This window comes from Muscardinus avellanarius (assembly GCF_963383645.1).
Source record: "Muscardinus avellanarius genome assembly, chromosome: 10".
NCBI classification, from domain to species: domain Eukaryota; kingdom Metazoa; phylum Chordata; class Mammalia; order Rodentia; family Gliridae; genus Muscardinus; species Muscardinus avellanarius.
In genome coordinates this window covers 237564-258061 of record NC_137796.1, presented here as the reverse complement: position 1 = coordinate 258061, position 20498 = coordinate 237564, and the positions used below count along the sequence as shown (strand labels likewise).

Genomic DNA, 20498 nt, shown 5'->3' with positions numbered 1-20498 from the left:
ACACATCAACACACACACTCGCGCGCCACGAGTATAGAACCTAAAGCTGGGCATGGTGGTATACACCTGTAATTGTAGTACTTGGGAGGCTAAGACAGGAGGATTGCAGGTTTGTGGCCGGCCTCTGCTAACTTAGTGAGACCTTGTTTCAAAAATAAAGAATAAAGCTAGGCGTGATGGTGCATGTTTGTAATCCAGCATTTGGGAAGCTGAGACAGGAGGATTGCCATTCAAAGACAGTCTCAGCTAGAGCCGGGCGTGGTGGCACACGCTTGTAATCCCTGCGCTTGAGAGGCTGAGGTAGGAGGATTGCACAGGTTCGAAGCCAGCCTCAGCTACTTAGTGAGGCTTTCAGCAACTTAGTGAGACCCTGTTTCCAAATAAAATATAAAAAAGGTCTGGGAGTATAGCTTGGAGGTAGAAAGCCTCTAGGTTCCACCCCCAGTACCACAAAAAAAAAAAAAAAAAAAAACAGTCTCAGCTAATACTTAGTGAGCCACTTTGCAACTCAGTGAGACCCTGTTTCAAAATAAAGAATAAAAAAATAGGGCTGGGGGTATAGCTTGGAGGTATAAAATGCCCCTGGGTACCATCCCCAGTACTGCAAAAAAGTGTGTGTGTGTGTGTGTGTGTGTGTGTGTGTGTGTGTGTGTGTGTGTGTTGAAGAATAAGCTGGCATGGTGGTACATGCTTGGGAGGCTGAGACAGGAGGATCGTGGTTCTAGGACAGCCTCAGCTACTTAGTGAGGCCCTCTGCAACTTACGAGACCTTTTTTCAAAATAAAGAATAAAAAATAAAGCCGAGCATAGTGGTGCACGCTTATAATCCCCGTGCTTGGGAGGCTGAGACAGGAGGATTGCACAGGTTTGAAGCCAGCCTCAGGTACTTACTTAGTGAGGCTCTCAGCAACTTAGACCCTGTTTCCAAATAAAATGTAAAATAGGTCTGGGAGTATAGCCTGGAGGTAGAAAGCCCCTGGGTTCCACCCCCAATACTACCAAAAAAAAGAAAGAAAGAATTAAAAATAGAGCTGGAGGTGTAGCTCAGAGGTAGAATGCCCCTGGGTTCCATCCCCAGTACTACAAAAAAGAAAAAAAAAAAAGAATAGAACCAAGTCACGTATGGTGGCTTACACCTGCAATCCCAGCGCTTGGGAGGCTGAGACAGGAGCATTGTAGTTTTGAGGCAAGCCTTGGCAACTTAGCAAGACCCTGTTTCAAAATAAATAAGCTGGGCGTGGTTGCGCACATTTGTGATCCCAGCGCATGGGAGGCTGAGACAGGAGGATGGCACAGGTTCGAAGCCAGCCTCAGCTACTTAGGCTCTCAGCAACTTAGTGAGACCCTGTTTCCAAATAAAGTATAAATTAGGTCTGGAAGTATAGCCCGGAGGTAGAAAAGCCCCTGGGTTCCACCCTCAGTACCACAAAATAAAAAATAAAATAAGGGGGGAGGTTGTAGTTCAGCAATAGAATGTTCCTAGATTCAATCCCCAGTAAGACCCAGAATCTGCTCACTGACTCAAAAAAGGTTCTGCTCCATTATTTAAGAAACCTCCTCAGTCCTTGTCTAGAGTTAGATGCAGCTGACTGGGGCCTTCTCTCGCCTGGGCTAGGGGCTCAGGGCTGAGTGGGCTTCATGTGCTGAACGGCAGAGCTGCCACTGCCATCTCACAGGAGTGGCTTCTGTCTCCAAGATGTCACTTGGAAGTCTGGGCTTTCCCAGCAGCCTCAGCATGCAGGCTGCTCTAGGGAAGATTGCTGCATGTGAGGTGGGCCTAGACAGGCTTTTGCCTTGGACACCCAGGGTCCACATCCTGCATGTTGGCCATGGCCTGACCCCTTTCCTGCAGCATCAGCTCTTCCAGGGCACAGGTGGCCTCACCGCCATCCGTCTCACAGGATATGGTCTTCGTGTGATTAAACAGCCACACATACTTGAAGGTTGATGGGCGAGTCCTCTGTCACTTGTAGACAGGACAAGCGTCTGCCTTCGGCGTTCACCTGGGCCTGGTGTGAGGAGCCCAGCATCAGACCCAGGGGCTGTCCAGCCTCCTCCACCTTAAAGGTACCAAGCTGAGCTGGGTACAGTAGCATATGTCTATAACCCCAGCAACTTGGGAGGCTGAGGCAGGAGAATCGCAAATTGGGCAGCCTGGGCAAGTTAGACACTATCTCAAAATAAAAAGTGAAGCTGGGTGTGGTGGTGCACGCTTGTAATCCCAGTACTTGGGAGTCTGAGACAGGATGACTGAACAGGTTCGAAGCCAGCCTCTGCTACTTAGTTAGGCTCTCAGCAACTTAGTGAGACCCTGTTTCCAAATAAAACACAAAATAGGTCTGGGAGTATAGCCCAGAGGTAGAAAGCCCCTGGGTCCCATTCCCAGTACCACAAAAAATGAAAATTAAAAATTAAAAGTAAATATAAAATGAAAAGGGCTAGGATGTGGCTCAGTGGTAGGGTACCTCTGTGTTCAATCCCCAGCATCACAAACAAAACATGAGCTTGTCTGTAGAAGGGACACCACTGTGTCCCTTGTCATCTGCTGTGGGAGTGGGAGCCATATCGAGCCACTGAGCACACGGGGCCTTTGCTTCCTCCTGCAGTCCTCATGCCTTTGCTGGAGTACTGCAGCGTGCGGCCCGACTCCGCTGTGTCAAGTCACCGCTTCTTTGGACCTGATGCCGAGATAAGGTAAGGAGCAGCGGAGCCCTGAAAAGGGCCCACCCTAACCCTAACCCTAACCCTAACCCTAACCCTGCATGTGCATCCTCAGGGCACGGAGCTGCCATTCTCACTTACCCTGAAAGGCAGTGAAGGGGCTGGTCCTTGGCAGCAAGGGCTGCAGGCGCTCAGCACCTTGGGGCTGGGGAATCTGCAGTTGGTGCTCCAGCGCCTGTTCACCATGGTAGGGGTGCTGGAGGCAGGCAAGCCCTGGGAAGCTTGGACTGCTGTCCTCTGAGGAAGGCTCTGGAGCTGGGACAATCTCAGAAAGAGCACTGGTGGGTCACATGAGCATCTTCACTTAAACACAAGGTTCACAGATGCCTTCTGCTGCAGGAGAGCAGGACGTGTGGTCAGATGGCACCGTGGTCGCCCATTGTGGAACAGGGAGGTTGGCCTCCCATACATCTGTACTGACGTGTGTCACCTTTTTAATTTCTCAAAAAATGAAGCCAGGCAGGGTGGCGCATGCCTGTAATCCCAGTACTTGGGAGGCTGAGACAGGAAGATTGCAGGTTTGAGGTTACTCTCAGTATGTTAGACTCATCAACCTTGTGAGGCCCTGCTTCAAAAATAAAAATAAAGCCAAGCATGGTGGCACACACTTGTAATAACAGCATTCCGGAAACAGACAGAAGGAGCTGGGTTTGCGGACAGCCTCAGCTACTTGGCGAGGCCCTTTGCAAATCAGTGAGACCCTGTTTCAAAATAAAGAATAAAAGCCAGGTGTGGTGGCGCACGCTTGTAATCCCAGCATTGGGGAGGCTAAGACCGGAGGATTGTGGTTTGCAGACAGCCTCAGCTACTGAGTGAGGCTCTCAGCAACTTAGTGAGACCCTGTTTCCAAATAAAATATAAAATGGGTCTGGGAGTATAGCCTGGAGGTAGAAAGCCCCTGGGTTCCACCCCTAGTACCACCAAAAAAAATAAAAATAGGGCAGGGGGTGTAGCTCGGAGGGCAAATGACTCTGGGTTCCATCCCCAGACCTGCAAAAAAATAAATAAATAAATAAATAATCGGCCTGGGGGTGTCGCTCAGAGGTAGAATGCCCCCAGGTTCAATCCCCAGCACCACACACAGAGGAAAGATGACTGCAGTGTGTGGCAGGCCTTTCCCTATGCCCTGCCAGCGAGCCAGCATGCCGCCTCTGATGCTTGCCGTGTGTAGGCATACATACATACACACGTTCCCATGGAGTGATTCCACCTTTACATGCAGCAGGCAGACCAGACCTGTGTGCCCCGCTTCTAAGGAAACGGTGTCCCTGTCAGTGGCCGAGGGGCAGCCTCCTTCCTCTAGGACACTTGAAATGCCCTGGACATTCCCTTTGCCCACCAGCGGGGCCCCAGCAGCTGCTTACAGGCCCCACTCTCTTATACAGCCAGCCTCCTGCCCTCTCCCAGCTGGTGAGTCTGTACCTCGGGAGGTCACACTTTCTCTGGAAAGAACCTGCCACCATGAGCTGGCTAGAGGAAAACGTCCGTCAGGTTCTGCAGGCAGTGGATACAGGGGACCCCACCGTGGAGGCTTGTGAGAGCCGGTGAGTTGGGCTGTCGTGCGGCCTCTATCTGGGGGTGAACTGAGAGGCCCTTGGAAGACCAGACCAGTGAGCAACTTGTACTGGGCCTTTTATGCTGGGAGCGGCCTGGTGCTCAGCACAGAGGGTGCCAGTTCACCTCCTGCTCTGTGTTTGCCCTGATGGCAGGCGGAAGGTGCTGTACCAGCGCGCACCCAGAAACATCCACCGCCACGTGATCCTGTCTGAGATCAAGGAGGCTGTGGCTGCCCTGCCCCCGGTAAGGGATAAGGAACAGGTGGGCTTTGTGAGTGCTGGTTCCCCCATCCCTCTCCTGCTCCCTGTGGCCCTGCTCCCTGTGTGTGCACAGCTCGGTGTGCAAAGTGGGGCTGCACGTGGTGCTGAGGACTTCTCTCCTGGCCCAGTTTGGGTGCCTGATGAGTCTAGAGCAGATCCGCAAGGCTGAGAGCACAGACCTGGCACCCCGACCCTGCACCACGGTGCTGTGTCTCCCTACGTGTGGGCTGGCCCTGCCCTCCAGCCTGGTCTGCTGTCTAGAAACCTGGGAGGTGGATTGGGAGGAGTGGGGGCGGCTGCAGGTCTGGGTGGTGCAGCCCTGGGCTCTGTTGGTATCAGCAGCCTCTCCGGTCAGTAGAGCCACACAGGTGGTACTTTTAAGTAGAAGGCGAGGGCAGGCAGTGGTGTGCCAGCTCTGCCACCCATAACCTGTAGCTCCTGTGTCTGTAGGGTGTCAACGACACGCAGGGTCGTGGCATGCTTGGCTCCTCCACGGTTGTGTCTTGCTGGGCGGGGGTGTTGCCCCCTCCCGTACCGCCCACAGCTTCTTGGCACAAACAGCTGCTTCTGTCAGCCTGGCCATCTCTCAGCAGATCCATGGGTCCAGGTGGGAACTGACTAGCCACTGGGGGAAGCAGAAACTCCCAGGCAGACCTCCAACACCTCCATTTGTGTCCCTTTCTGAAGGATGTGACCACACAGTCTGTGATGGGGTTTGACCCTCTGCCTCCCCTGGATACCATCTACTCCTACGTCAGACCCGAGAGGTACTGTCCCTCTCCCTCTGCTGTGTTTGTGAGACCCACCTCTGCTTTGGGGCATGCAGGGACTCACTGCTCCCTCAACCCAGAAGGTCACCCTCCCGGGGATGGGTGGTGGGCATGGGCCACAGAGCTGCTTTGGTGCATCTAATGTCTGAACAGACCCTTGCCAGGTTCTGTAGCAGGTAAAACACAGGAACAAAACCAGGAACTGCCTCTGCCCTCGTGGAAGGCACTGTGAAGTGGGGAGTGTTAATTATAGGACCTAGAGTAAGTATGGAATCAAAGCTGGAGTACGAGCCTGCTAGGAAAGAGTGCATGACAGTGTGCCGGCACCTGACATGGAGAGGGGCACATGCCCTGGCCAGGTGTGGGGGCTGGTGTTCAGCAACCGTCAGTGTGTACAGAGGCCCTGTGCAGGGAGCAGAGCATGTGCATACCACAGATCTAGGAGGAGGCTCAGTGGCTGGCCAGGAGAGCAGGCGCAGAGCAGAAGGTGATGTGGGAGCCCGTGAGGATCTGACGCATGGCCGCTGCTTTAGGAGTCTGGGTCGTGAACGCCTCTCCACCTTTCCTTCTGGCCGTTAAGGCTGAGTAGCTACCAGGTGAGGTGCCGCATACTTGTAATCCCTGTAACTTGGGGAATGGAGGCAAGAGGATCACAAGTTCAAATCCAGCCTGACCAATTCAGCAAGACCCTGTCTCAAAATAAGGAAAAGGGCTGGGATGCCGCCCTGGCTAGTGTTTGCCCAGCTCAGATGAGGCCAAGTTTTGTTGCCAGCACAGTCCAAAAAGACAGAGTTGCATGGCCACTGCCGCTTGACCTGAGTCATCCCTGCACAGTGAACTTGCAGGTCCTCTCTTTAAGGGAGCGAGGCTTTCCAGACCAACAGGACATATTCAGTAGAATGGCGTCCTTTAGTCCCCACCGAATTCCATTGTAAAACTTGGACTGCTTGTCCACGGGGAAATCACTGCCCATCAAGCTTTCCAGTAGATGGAGATGGAGCCATTTGTCAGGTTCAGAAACATGATGTGACCATGCAAAGTCCCTGAGGTAGCGCCTCGCTCTGACCCCTGCAGACCATGGCTCTCACCACCCAGAGTGTAAGTTGGGTCACAGTGTCCAGCAGAGCTGGTGGAGGGCCTCCACACAGCATGCTGTAGGGTCTCCTGGCTATGTGGCTAGGGATGCGCTCAGCCCTGGAATGGAAAAGGAAGCACTGAAACTTCAGCTGTGTGTGTGTGTGTGTGTGTGTGTGTGTGTGTGTGTGTGTGTGTTACTGAGGATGGAACCCAGAGGCTTTCTACCTCTGGGCTACACTTCCAGACCTATTTTTTATATTTTATTTAGAAACAGGGTCTCACTGTGTTTTTGTGGCTGGCTTCAAACCTGTGTGATCCTCCTGTCTCAGCCTCCCAAGTACTAGGATTACAAGCGTGCACCACCATGCCCCACTACTTTAGCTCTTCTCGAAAGCAAGGGCATGCTGGGCATGGCGGTGCACGCCTGTAATAACCCCAGTACTTGGGAGACTAAAATAGGACAGCTGCAGGTTTAAGGCCAGCATTTAAGGAGACCCTGTTTCAATCACCGGGCGTGGTGGCGCATTCTTGTAAACCCAGTATTTGGGAGGCTGAGACTGGAGGATTGCAGTTCACGAACAGCCTCAGCTATTTAGTATGGCCCTCTACAACTTAGTGAGACCATGTTTAAAAATAAAGAATAAAAAGTAGGTCAGAGGGTGTAGCTTGGAGGTTGAATGCACCTGAGTTCCATCCCCAGACCTGCCAAAAAAAATTGACTAGGGTGCCCAGGCATGGTGGTGCACTCTTGTAATCCCTGTGCTTGGGAGGCTGAGACAAGAGGATCACACAGGTTAAATGTCAGCCTCGGCTACTTAGTGAGGCTCTCAGCAATTTAGTGAGACCCTGTTTCCAAATAAAAATATAAAATAGGTCTGAGAGTATAGCCTGGAGGTAGAAAAGTCCCTGGGTTCCACCCCCAGTACCACACACACATACACATACACACACACACACACACACACACACACACACACACACACACACTTGACTGGGGTGTAGCTCAGAGATAGAATGGCCCTGGGTTCAATCCCCAGTACCAGAAATAAAATAGAAAACAAGGGCTTAGCAGGGTGTGATGGTACAAGCCTATGATCCCGGTACTTGGGTGGCTAAGACAGGAGGAACACAGATTTGAGGTCAGCCCCAGCCACAAGGTCCACAGAAGTTTACCTGGATCCTCTTTCAAAATAAAAATAATACAGAGCTGAGGGTGTAGGTTGGAGGTAGAATGAGCCCTATCTCTGAGAGAGCCCAGAGATAGAATACTCCTATGTTCAATCTCTAGTATTATTTAAAAAATAATAAATAGCCGGGCGTGGTGGCGCACGCTTGTAATCCCAGCATTTGGGAGGCTGAGGCCGGAGGATCACGGTTCACGGACAGCCTCAGCTACTTAGGCCCTCTGCAACTCAGTGAGACCTGGTTTCAAAATAAAGAATCAAAAATAGGGCAGGGGCTGTAGCTCGGAGGTCGAATGTCCCTGGGTTCCATCCCCAGACCCGCAAAAAAAATAAATAAATAAAATAAAAATAATAATAATAATAATACTGGTAAGCAAGGGCCTGTGCCCTGGTAGACAGCAGCCTGGCTGTGACCACCTCCTTTTTCTTTCCATGTGGCTCAGCAGGCCAGGCTCTGTGAAGGGCCAGCACCCTGGACCCCTTCCTTCCCTAGTTGCCTTCGGGTGTCCACAGTCCCACCCCACACCCTAATCTGCATCATATAGGAGCAGGGCCTCACCTCTCCTTGTCTGCTCCCCAGGCCTCTCCCCGTCTCTGGAGGGGAGACCTGATAAGGGCTACTGTGAGCTGGGCCAGGACCCATCAATGTTCATTCAGTTTTATTTTCTGACTTTTCTTAACTTCCTCTTTCAGGCTAAGTCCTGTCAGCCATGGAAACACAGTTGCCCTCTTCTTCCGGTCATTGTTGCCAAATTACACCATGGAGGTACGTTGAGCAGGTCTTGGCCTCTTCTGCCGAAGGGCGCAGGCAGGTCCGTGTCTAGAGCCGGCACCGCGCCAGGCCGTGCAGGAGCAGGCGAGGACGTGCGTCCTGCCACGGTACGCTTCTGTCTGGGAAGTGGGACCTGCCCCCTGGAAGCTACAGCAGCCATGCCAGGCTGAGCCCTGTGAAGCCGCTGGCCATTCAGGCCCACCGTCTGGCGCCAGCTTGGGTTGGACAGGTGCATCTATCTGGTTTTCAGAGCTTCCTCTCCAGTGGGGACCTGGGAAGCGTCCAGGTCCAGCACCAGGGTGCAGGCCGCCTCAGGTTTCCTGGCACACCTTCTTGCTTGGGCCCAGGCCCCAGGCCCCAGCCTAGACAGCCCCCTGCTCAGACGTGTCTCCCTATGCAGGGGGAGAGGCCGGAGGAAGGAATGGCTGGGGGTCTCAACCGCAACCAAGGCTTGAACAGGCTGATGCTGGCCGTGCGCGACATGATGGCCAACTTCCACTTCAATGACCTGGAGGCACCTCGGGAGGACAACCCCGAGGGAGAGGGGGACTGGGACTGAGCTGGCCACAGACACTGCACCCAGGACGGTACAATTATGTTCCTGATTTCTGTTCTGGTCGGAATTGACCAGTGCCGTGAAGTAGAAATGCTGAATGTATAGTCACCCGTGTCTTTGTTTCCCTATAAATGTAAATGGGTCATGCCCTGCTGTGAGCAAGCCCTTCTTTCAGCACCTGAGTTCCACACCAGCTGGTCTCCTCCAAGAGTCCTGCAGAGGGCAAGCCCTGCGTGTGGGCTGGAAGGAGCGCCGCAGGATCTGCAGCGCAGGCCTGCTGCACACCAGGGATCCGGGCTTATGTGCAGAAGAGGCAGCCGCATCATAGCTGGCCCTCAGTTGCAGCCCAGTTCTTCCTGAGCAGCCAGGGACTGACATGTTGGGATCCCTCAGTTGGACACCACAGTCTGTCTAGTCTGACCAAAAAAAAAATATATTGTGATACTGGGGATTGAACATGCTAAGCACATGCTCTACCTCTGAGCTACATCCCCAGTCCAATTTTTTTTTTTTTTTTTGGGTACTGGGGGTGGAACCCAGCGTTTCTACCTCCGGGCTATACTCCCAGACCTATTTTATACTTTATTTGGAAAAGGGTCTCACTAAGTTGCTGAGAGCCTCACGAAGTAGCTGAGGCTGGCTTCGAACCTGTGCGATCCTCCTGTCTCAGCCTCCCAAGCGTGGGGATTACAAGTGTGCGCCACCACGCCTGGCTATTTTTTTTTTTTTTTAATACTGGGGATGGAACCCAGGGGTATTCTACCTCTGAGCTACACCTCCAGCCCTATTTTTTATTCTTATTTTGAAACAGGGTCTCACTGAGTTGCAAAGGGCCTCATGAAGTAGCTGAGGTTGTCCATGAACCCCTAGCCTCCTGTCTCAGCCTCCCAAATCCTGGGATTATAAGTGTGTACCACCATGCCCGGCCCCAGCCCAATAATTTTATTAGAAAACTTTAGGGCAGCTGGGCAAAATGGTAAATGCCTATAATTCCAATATTTGGGAGACTGGGACAACAGGATCACAGGTTTGCAGCCAGCCTCAGCAATTTAGTGAGGCTCTCCCCAACTTAGACCTATTTCAGAAATAAAAAGTAAAGCTGGGCATGGTGGTGCATACCTATAATTACCCGGTACTTGGGATAGTGAGACAGGAAGATTACAGATTTGAGGACAGCCTCAGCAAGTAGTGACAATCTCACCCACTTAGTGAGACTGTTTCCAAATAAAATTAAATTGGACTGGGGGTGTAACTTGGAAGTAGAATACTCCTGAGTTCAATCTCCAATACAAATAAATAAATAAATAAAGGCTAATAAATAAGTGAGGTCGAATGTCCCTGGGTTCAATCCCCAGCACTACCAGAAAAGAAAAAAGGAAGCCAGGTGTGATGGTGCACGCTTTATAATCACAGCTTCGGAGGCTGAGACAGGAGGATTGCAAGGTTTGCAGCCAGCCTCAGCTACTTGGTGGGGCCCTTCACAGTTTAGACCCTGTTTCAAAATAAAGAATTAAGCCAGGTGTGGTGGTGCATGCTTGTAATCTCAACATTTGGGAGGCTGAGACAGGAGGATCATGGTTCGAGGGCAGCCTCAGCTAATGTGTGTGTGTGTGTGTGTGGTACTGGGGGTGGAACCTAAAGGCTTTCTACCTCAGGGCTATACTCCCAGACCTATTACACACACACACACACACACACACACACACACACACACACACACACACTTTTCCAGGTCTGGGGATGGAACTCGGGAGCATTCGACCTCCGAGCCACACCCCCTGCCCTATATTTTATTCTTTATTTTGAAACTGGGCCTCACTAAGTAGCTGAGGTTGTCTGCGAACCACAACCCTCTGATCTCAGCCTCCTGAATGCTGGGATTACAAGCATGCACCACCATGCCCAGCTCTATTTTATATTTTATTTGGAAACAAGCTTTTACGAAGTTGCTGAGAGCCTCACTCAGTAGCTGAGCCTGGCTTTGAACCTGCCCGCACCATCCTCCTGTCTCAGTCTCCCAAGCGAGGGGATTACAAGTGTGTGCACCACCACGCCCACCCAGCCTCAGCTAATTATGTGAGGCCCTTTGCAACTCAGTGATACCCTGTTTCAAAATAAAGAATAAAAACAGGGCTGGGGGTATAGCTTGGAGGTAGAATAATGCCCCTGGGCTTCATCCCCAGTACCACACAAAGAAAAAAAAGTTTTTGCAAGAAATTTCCTTGGGCAGGTCAGGGGATCACATGACGGGTGAAGGTCCATTTGTTCCAGTATGAACAGAGCGCCCTGGCAAGACCCCAGCCCAGAGGGAGGGCTCAGCTGCCTGCAGACCAAGGCCCCAACCACAGCCAGAGAGCGAGACGCTGGCTCTAGGAAGGTCCTAAGAGCTCACGCGCCATGTGCAGGGGCCTCAGCTTTCTGCTGCTCGCTGCCCCTGGCGGGGGTGAGGAGCTGAGGGGCCACTAGAAGAGAGGCCAGAGTAGGAGGCAGGGCCCCAGCTCCAGCGAGTCCCACCTGAGTCCTGGTCCCTTGACTCTCAGGATAGCCTCTGATGTGTTGCAGCTGTACCATGGAAGCCTCTGGGGTGAGGTTGGTGAGGCCTGCTGGTCACCCTCCCCCAGCGTTTGCTGAGCAGGAGCCTGGGGTGCCGGCTCCTGGGATATCCAGGATGACCAGGTAGCTTTATGTGCACCCGTCTCAGATCTGGGCCCCGGGTCCCAGCTGCCATTGGTAGGAAGGGTGTGATTAGTCACGGCTGTGCTGCGGGCAAGAAGCCACTGGCTACGGGAATTTGTACCACAGCCCTCCTTCCCAGCACCAGTCAATAGACATGTCTGGTCTGGGTGCATGCTGGCTGCCACGGCTGCAGTCAGCAGGAGCTCTGGGAAGGTCGGGCCTGAGGGAGGTGCCTCACCCACTCCTCATTCCGCGTCAGCATAACTGGATTTGGTGGGAGATCTACGCCCACCTCCAGGGGGAGAGTGACACCCCAGCTTCCACAGCAGGGCGGCCTCTGATGAGGTTCAGCAGTGAAGGGAGAGGCTTGGTAAAGGTTTGCGATCTGAAGATGACAGCCAAGCCAGGAGCCTTCAATCTTCGAGGTGAAGATGTGAACTCTAGGGCTGCAGCAGCCATGCAATGAGCTAAATGAAGACCCCGTGTTCTAGGGAGAGTAAAGCGGGGTGGGCCTGGCCTGGAGGAGCCTGCTCGCCTGCAGAGCTGCTCAGCTTCAAGCAATTTCTCCAGCTGCACACACTCCCAGTGCCGCGTGCACCTCATCTGCAGAGCTGTACAGGCTTGACCTGTCGCCTAGGCTGGGGCATTGGCAGGTCTTGGACCCACCCTTGGCTTTAAGCTGATGAGCAGGACTGCTGGTCACTTGCACCCGTGTCCACTGAGCCCAACAGATGTTTGCCACCTCCCAGGCAGGGAGTTCAGAGGAAGCTGACATCTCTCAGGCCAGACTTGGAGACCCAGCCTTCCTGAGAAGCTGTGCTTACCCGTGTGGCATGGCAATAGCCAGAGGGGCAGGCTCATGGCTGTTCACCTCAGGGGCCTTGGTGAGGGAAGTGGGGCCAGGGATGGGCTGGGGCCCTCTAGGCCTGCAGTGACCGCATGTCCCAGTGTGGCCTCCCTCGATGTAGGCAATTCTCTGGACCAGTGAGCAGCTCCCTGCCACTTAACTGCACCTGGAGCTGGTGTGCAGTAGGCCTGTGCTCTAGCCTGCCGCCCCAGGGCACGCAGCCATCCAGCTGGAGTGCTCCTCTGGTACGCTCGTGTCTGGTGAAAAACTGGGTGCTTCCAACCACAGCAGAGGTGATATGCACATGGTGCCCTACTGAGGAGGAGGTTGTCTCGGATGACTGATGTTGTCTTCATGGACACCAACAGATCAAAATGGAGAGATAAGCTGGGCACAGTGGTGCATGCCTGTAATCCTAGTACTTGGGAGGCTGAAACAGGATTGCAGGTTAAAGGAAAGCTTCAGCAACTTAGTGAGAGCCGGTTTAAAAATAAAAAGGGCTGGAGGTGTGTAGCTCAGAGGCTGAATGCTCTGGGCTTAATCCCCAGTGCCACAAACAAAGTGGAGAGACAGTCGTCCTTGGAGATACTTGGTTTCTTCTCTTCACAGATAACTCTGAGGTCAACTTTCCCTTCCTTCTCCTCTCCTGTAACAAAGCCAACACACCCTTTTCCAGCTCAGCTATAGCACCCAGCAGGTGTGTCCAGCAAGATCCAAGAAGGGGGTGCCGAGACAGGATCGATCGCCCCACTTCCAGTGCCTACCAGCAAGCCTTGCAAGGAAGGAGGATGTGGTTGCCTCTGCCCGAGGCTGGCCATTCTCATGTCCTTTGAAGTCTTGGGCCAGTGGAGCTGGGGCTGGCTGAGCTGCATCTTCTCAAAGGCCTCCTTCATGGAGCTGGAAATGCCAGCATCCCCAGGGTGTGTGGGCACAGGAAGCTGGGGAGAGGGGCCCCTCATCCGCCTGCCCCTAAATAGAACGTGGTCTGCAGCGGTTGGGTGCGTGGCACCATGTGGCGCTAGGACCAGCGATGCCAGCACAGACCCTCCTGGGTGGCAAGGTCCAGCTCCCCGGCCGGGTTCTGCCTCCCCTCACATGTGGGCTTCGTTCTCCTTGGCTGTTCAGTCCAGAGGCCGCGGGAGGCAAAGCTGCGATGGGGGTGTGGCACAGCACATGGTAGCTCAGAAGTAGAACAGCCCTGGATTTGATCCCCAGTACCACGAAGAAGAAAAAACTATACTGAAAGGGAAAGACTTGAAAGTTGCAAAGTGGAGAAAGTGGAGGTATTGGAGCTGGGTGTGGTGGCGCATGATTGCAATCCCAGGACCTGGGAGGTTGAGACAAGAGGGTCCAAGTTTAGGTCCTGCCTCAGCAATTTATCAAGACCTGAGTAACTTAGCAAGACTTTGTTTCAATTTTTTTTTTTAATGGAGGCTGGGGAGCCAGGCATGGTGACACACGCTTGTAATCCTAGTACTTGGGAGGCTGAGAGAGGAGGATTGCAGGTTGCAGTCAGCCTCAGCTACTCAGTGAGCCTCAGCTATTTAGTGAGGCCCTTTATTCAAAATAAAGAATAAAAAATAGAGCTGGGGGTGTAGCTTGGAGGCAGAATGCCCCTGGGTTTAATTCTCAGTACAAAAAAAAAAAAAAAAGGTGGAACACCTTTGGGTTCAAATGCCAGTACCACAAAAGAAAATGGAGATAGTTGCAATAAATGTTTATTAATGAATGTTAGCATGTGCTTTTACACGTGGTATGTGGGCTTTGTGACCATAGGTTCTCTGGCTATGGGGTGGAGTGAGAGTAGATTCCAATATAAATATCTTAGAAACAAGTATTTCAAAACTCAAAACACACAGAGGAGCCAGGCGTGGTGGCACATGCTTGTAATCCCAGCATTTGGGAGGCTGAGACTGGAGGATCGCGGTTCGCGGCCAGCCTTAGGTACTTAGTGAGGCCCTTTGCAACTCAGTGAGACCCTGTTTCAAAAAGAATAAAGCCGGGCATAGTGGCGCACGCTTGTAATCTCCATGCTTGGGAGGCGGAGACAGGATCGCGCAGGGTCGAAGCCAGCAGCGCTGGCTTAAGAGACCCTGTTTACAAATAAAAAAGTATAAAGTAGGTCTGGGAGTGTAGCCCGGATGGGCTTCCAGGAACCCCAGTACTACCAAAATAATAATAAGAATAAGAATAAAGAATACAAAATAGAGCTGGGGTGCAGCTCAGAGGTCGAACGTCCCTGGGTTCCATGCCCAGACCCGCAAAAAAAACCCAAAACGAAAAAAAAAAAAAAAAAAAAACCACAGGTAGCGAGGGCCATTGTATACTGCTGTGATTTGGAAGCTGAGGCTGGAGGATTCCAAGTTTGAGGCTGGCCTGGACAACTTATGAATACCTGTCTCAAAATTTTTAACCAGGCCTGGTGGTGCACGCTTGTGATCCTAGTACTTGGGAGGCTGAGACTAGAGGATCACGGGTTCAAGGAGACTTCAGCAAGTTAGTGAGGCTCTCAAAACTTAGCGAGACTCTGTTTCCAAATAAGAAATAAAATCAGTATGGAGATGGAGCTCAGAGGTAGAATGCTTCTGGATTCAATCTCCAGCACCATAAAAAAAAAATTTACAAAAAGGTTGGGAATGTGGCTCAGTGGTAGAGTACTGAGTTCAGCACCCCGTACCCACACAGATGCATCTGCCCTGAGAAAATACAGGGACCCCTGGAGAGTCCAGAGGTGATCTAGTGAGCGGGCTGCGCCTCCCCACTGTTCTACCAAGAACCCCCAAGGACATTGCAGGCCAAAGGCTGTCGCCACCAACCAGAGTGTCCTGATGTGGTTCCTGGTTCGAGTCCTATATGTCCTCCGAGGCAGAAATGGGGGTGCCACCAGGAAGGGGTGCGCAGCTGTGACCCAGTAACCCCCATGAGAGTGGGCAGGACTGCAACTCTACTGATGGGTGTTGGGGACATCACCAGGGTGCCCTCTGGCCAGGCAGTTCCCAGGAAGCAGTGACCCCCAACCCCATCCCCAAGGGGAGTCCCTGCTCAGGTGGAGGCAAGCTGGGCCCTTGGGGTGCAGCAGCCCTGTGCTCTGCGGGGCAGATGAGCCATGGTTCGGTATAGAGTCCATCTGAGAACCCATGTAGACGCACTGTCACCCTCTTCCCTGGCTGTGGCTCCTGTACTGCCTACTATTTCTGAGATAGTGATTTTTTTCGGGGGTGGGGGGATACTGGAGATTGAACCCAGGGACATTCTACTTTTGAGTTACATCCCAGCTCTTCTTCTTTTTTATTCTGAAACAGGATCTCACTACTTTGCTGAGGCTGGCCTCGAACTTGCAATCCTCCTATCTCAGCCTCTCAGTACTTGGATCACACTCAGTTGACTTTGCTTATTCTTAAAAGTTCTCAGGGCTAGGGTGTGGCTCTGGAAGGCCCTGGGTTCCATTCGCATCAACCCCTGAAAAATATATAAAGGCAGGCCTGTAATCCCAGTGACTTAAGAGACTGAGGCAGGAGAAGCACTAGTTCAAAGCCAGCCTTGACAACTTAGAGAGGCTGTCTCTAAGTAAATAGATAAAACCACCCCCTGCACTGTCCAGCCGCCAAACCTACACTGAACTTCAGCAACCGAGTTCCTGCTTTTGCCTCTCTGTGCCGGGCGGGCGGGGCCTGGGATGATGGCGGCAGTTTGCAGAAGGGAGGGGTCAGGGCAGTGTCCTGGAGGAGTGGCTTCGAGACACAGGTGGAGGAGGGTTAGAAAGTTTTTAGATGGGGAGCTGTACATGGCGGCCCCACCCTGCAATCCCAGTACTTGAGAAGGCTGAGACGAGGATTACAGGTTGGAAGCCAGCCTCAGGAATTTAGCAAGACAAAGCAAAATTGCTAAATTTGGAAATTTAGAGAAACCCTGTTTCAAAAGGAAAAGTAAAAATGGCTAGGGGAGCCAGGCGTGGTGGTGCACAGTTGTAGTCCCAGCCTTCAGGAGGGGGTTCGCGGACAGCCTCAGCTACTTAGTGAGGCCCTCTGTAACTCACAGAGACCCTGTTTCAAAATAAAGAATAAAAAACAGGGCTGGGAGTGTAGCTCAGAGGTAGAATGCCCCTGGGTTCCATCCCCAGTGCAGCAAAAAAAAAAAAAAAAAAAAGCTAGTGGTATAGCTCAGAGGTAGAATGTCTCTGGCTTCAATCCCCAGTAAGTAAAAAAAGAAGAGCCAGGTGTGGTGGCACACACTTGTAATCCTAGTACTTGGGAGGCTGAGACAGGAGGATCACACAAGTTCAAAGCCAGCCTCAGCAACTTAGTGAGACCCTGTTTCAAAATAACGTATAAAAAAATAGGTCTGGGAGTATAGCCTACAGGTAGAAAAGCCCCTGGTTTCACCCTTAGTACCACACACACACACACACACACACACACACACACACACACACACACGCAAATTAAAAATGAAGAAAAGAAGAGGAAGAGGAGGAGGAACAAGTTCTGCAGGTGGAGGCTGGTCTGGGGAGCTGGCAGGCAGGCAGTGCCAGTGCACAGCAGCCAGGCCGGGGAAGCCTCCAGTCTACAGGACTTTGAACCCCCAGCCCGATGCCACTATGCTCGGCCTGGGGCTCCGGTGCCTGCTGGGTGCGGCTCACGCTCCTGGCAGCAGCCCGCCGGCACTGGGGGCACTCAGCATCCCAGGCGCACGCCCATCATGTGGCACCCTCGGGAGGAGGGGCTCAGCCGAGAACTCTGAGAGTCAGAGAAAGGCTCCATTCTTTCAGGACCTCAGCCCACCCCTGGCCCAGGAAAGCGGGAGGCGGGCAGTTATCAGAGGCAGGTGACCACCAAGAGGCCCAGAGGAAGCGAGCCAGCGGAGCAGCAATGTCCCGATGTGAGTGGCCTCTGGGAAAGAGGTGGGGAGGGCGGCCGAGGACCAGGTTCGTTCTCTTTGGGAGTGAGACTCCATGAGCAGAGGGTCCACGCCACAGGGCTCAGGATCCTGGCCGGGAAGTGTCTGAACTCTGCCTGGGCCATGCCTGGGCCAACCTTTGTCCATCCAGGGAGAGGGTGAGTGTGAGGCAAACTGGGAGCCCAGGTGGAAGGTGGATGTGAGGGGCCCCCAAGCCCTGCAGATACCATGAGCTGAGTAGCACCTCTGGAGGCTGATACAGCTGGAGTCCGGGGCCTCCACCCACCCCTTCCTGCTCCCTGGAAGGACTATGGCTGTGCAGAGGAGGCTCCTGGGCTCTCTCAACTCCACGCCCACAGCCACCCCCCACCTGGGGCTGGCCACCAACCACACGGGACCACGGTGCCTGCAGGTGTCCATCCCCGACGGGCTCTTCCTCAGCCTGGGGCTGGTGAGCTTGGTTGAGAACCTGCTGGTGGTGGTCGCCATCATTAAGAACCGCAACTTGCACTCACCCATGTACTGCTTCATCTGCTGCCTGGCCCTGTCGGACCTGCTGGTGAGCGTCAGCAATGTGCTGGAGACAGCCATCTTCCTGCTGCTGGAGGCAGGTGCCCTGGCCACCCCGGCCTCCGTGGTGCAGCAGCTGGACAATGTCATCGACGTGCTCATCTGTGGCTCCATGGTGTCCAGCCTCTGCTTTCTGGGCGCCATTGCCGTGGACCGCTACATCTCCATCTTCTACGCGCTGCGCTATCACAGCATCGTGACGTTGCCCCGGGCGCGGCGGGCCATTGCGGCCATCTGGGTGGCCAGCATCCTGGTCAGCACCCTTTTCATTGCCTACTACAGCCACACGGCCGTCCTGCTCTGCCTCGTCACCTTCTTTCTGGCCATGCTGGCACTCATGGCCGTTCTGTACGTACACATGCTTGCCCGGGCGTGCCAACATGCCCGGGGCATTGCCCGGCTCCACAAGCGGCAGCGCCCAGCCCACCAGGGTTTCCGCCTCAAGGGCGCTGCCACTCTCACCATCCTCCTGGGCATTTTCTTCCTGTGCTGGGGCCCCTTCTTCCTGCACCTCACCCTCCTGGTCCTCTGCCCCCAGCACCCTGTCTGCAGCTGCATCTTCAAGAACTTCAACCTTTTCCTGGCCCTCATCATCTGCAACTCCATCATCGACCCCCTCATCTACGCCTTCCGCAGCCAGGAGCTCCGCCTGACGCTCAAGGAGGTGTTGCTATGCTCTTGGTGAGCGGGGAGGCGGCCAGGGTGTTGGGCAGAGGGAGACTGTGGTCACCAGTGCGTGATTCCTGTGTGGCCATGGGTAATCCCTTTCTTTCCTGGTCCCCATTTGCTAAAAGATAGACCAGATGGATCTCTAGAACAGAGGCGCAGACCCCATGGGACAGAGATCAGGGTACATGTGACCCTCCAGCCATGACCCAACAGCAGTTGCAGGAAGCTGGGTAGGTGGGGGCATGAGCACCAGGCAGGGGCTGGCCCCAAGGCACCTAGAGAGCTCTGCAGAGACCTCCATGTCTACCCTGTGACCAGGCAGCGCCCACCACCGCCCAGGTTTTGGGCCGGCTCCTGGCACTTGTGCCTGCTTGGCTAAGGCAGGAAGCCTTTGGGTTAAAAGAACAATAAAAGCCATGGAGAGAAGTGGGGGCCTCAGGAGAAAGGGCTTTGTGGCCAGAAGATCCTGCCATCCTGCACCACAGACTGGCTTAGGGCTGAGCTCCCTGCCTCCGCGGGGGACTGGATTTGTGGGTGGGCATCCTGCACAGGGGTCCGCAAGGAGAGTGGGGCTGACCCTGTCTGAAGGCCAGTTCTGAGGTGCGTGGAAGCCTGAGGGTGGGGCTGGCTGTCCACCTGTGTCACACTCAGCCCTGGTAGGTGGCTCCAGCAAAGGCCTGCTCTGGTGGCAGAAGAGGCTGCTGGCTGAACCAGAGCCCAATGCCTGGAGCTCAGGGCCAGGAAACGTTCTAGGAATAAAGGCAGGGCTCAGGTGTAGCCTCAACACCATCTGCCTTGGCTCATTTCAGAAGTTGCTTGAGATTGGGTGGGGGAAGGACAGGGATAGGCATCATGTGGGAGAGAAGGGAGGCCCAGAAATCATGGCCACCTGCCTAGGTGAGGAAACTATGGTCACAAAGGGCCCAGGACGCCCGTGTGTCAGTTGGGCCCACTCTGCTCCAGCTTCCGGGCTTTCTCTCTGTGGCCACAAACGCCAGCCGGAGCCAGGACCAGAGGCCCAGCAGCCCCACCCCCATCGCCTAAACTTGGGCTGCTTCCCACCCAACTGTACGCCTGACAGCAGCAAGACCATGGAGTCTCAGCCCATGAGGGGGCTCCATGTGTGACCTTGGTCACACCCTTCCTTCCTTCCTTCCTTCCTTCCTTCCTTCCTTCCTTCTTTCCTTCCTCTTTCTTTTTTTATGGTTCTGGGGATTGAACCCAGGGCCATTCTACCTCCAAGCTACACCCCCAGCCCTATTTTATTTTTTATTTGGAAACAGGGTCTCTATAAATTGATGAGAGCCTCACTGAACTGCTGAGGCTGGTTCCAACCTGCAATCCTCCTGTCCAGAGGTGTGCACCACCACACCCAGCAACACATCCCTTTTCTAGCCCCGTCCCTCCGGCCATGGCAGAGTGAATGGGACCATCCTCACCTGGGCTGGGATGCCCTGAGGGGCCTGTGGTGCAGGGTGGCCCTTTCTTTGCTGCCATCAAGCTTCTTGCTGAGGAACCCGCAAGACATTGGTTCCTGGCTCCACTTCCTCCCTGGGGCGGGCTCAGTGGGGGCTGAGGTGGGGCCCTCAACCAGCTCTGATTGCTGGTTCCCAGCAAAGCCAGTCTTTGCTGGGAGACAGCACAGTGAGTCAGCCTCCAGCCTGGCACCAGAGCCCCTGGGGGTGGAGGAGGAGCTGGCTTGGCCTGATGCCAGCCCAGCAGAGAGGCGGTCCAGGCCTGTGGGATGCTTCCAATCCCTTGCTCAGACAAGAAGGCACAGCCAAATGCTCACTCAGGACTCCTTGAACGAATGGGGACAGCTGGAAACCAACCAGGGGAGGCCACATCATGGATGCGTAGTGGGGGAGGGGCATCTCTCAGAACAAAAGACCCATTTCCAGATTCACCAAACCAGGGAGCTTCCCCTGAGAAAAGCGGGAGAC

The 20498-nt window shown here is 53.8% G+C and overlaps 2 protein-coding genes across 3 annotated transcripts in view; both read left to right on the top strand.

The window, feature by feature from the left end:
- The window catches only part of TCF25 (TCF25 ribosome quality control complex subunit), a gene marked incomplete at both ends in the record, with an annotated part of 33021 nt that extends 24121 nt beyond the window's left edge, over positions 1-8900 (top strand). For both annotated transcript variants that reach the window (XM_080704042.1, XM_080704041.1), the window contains 6 exons: positions 2607-2694; positions 4107-4265; positions 4431-4521; positions 5226-5305; positions 8263-8335; positions 8742-8900. In XM_080704042.1, coding sequence (XP_080560168.1) covers positions 2607-2694; positions 4107-4265; positions 4431-4521; positions 5226-5305; positions 8263-8335; positions 8742-8900 — 650 coding nt within the window. The remainder of the gene's footprint in view (positions 1-2606; positions 2695-4106; positions 4266-4430; positions 4522-5225; positions 5306-8262; positions 8336-8741) is intronic.
- An 8726-nt stretch (positions 8901-17626) lies between these two features.
- MC1R (melanocortin 1 receptor) lies at positions 17627-18571 on the top strand (the record flags this gene model as incomplete). The annotated part of the gene is made up of 1 exon (XM_080703144.1): positions 17627-18571. The coding sequence occupies one exon, from the start codon at positions 17627-17629 to the stop codon at positions 18569-18571; it is 945 nt and encodes a 314-aa protein (XP_080559270.1).
- Between the last annotated feature and the right edge of the window lie 1927 nt (positions 18572-20498).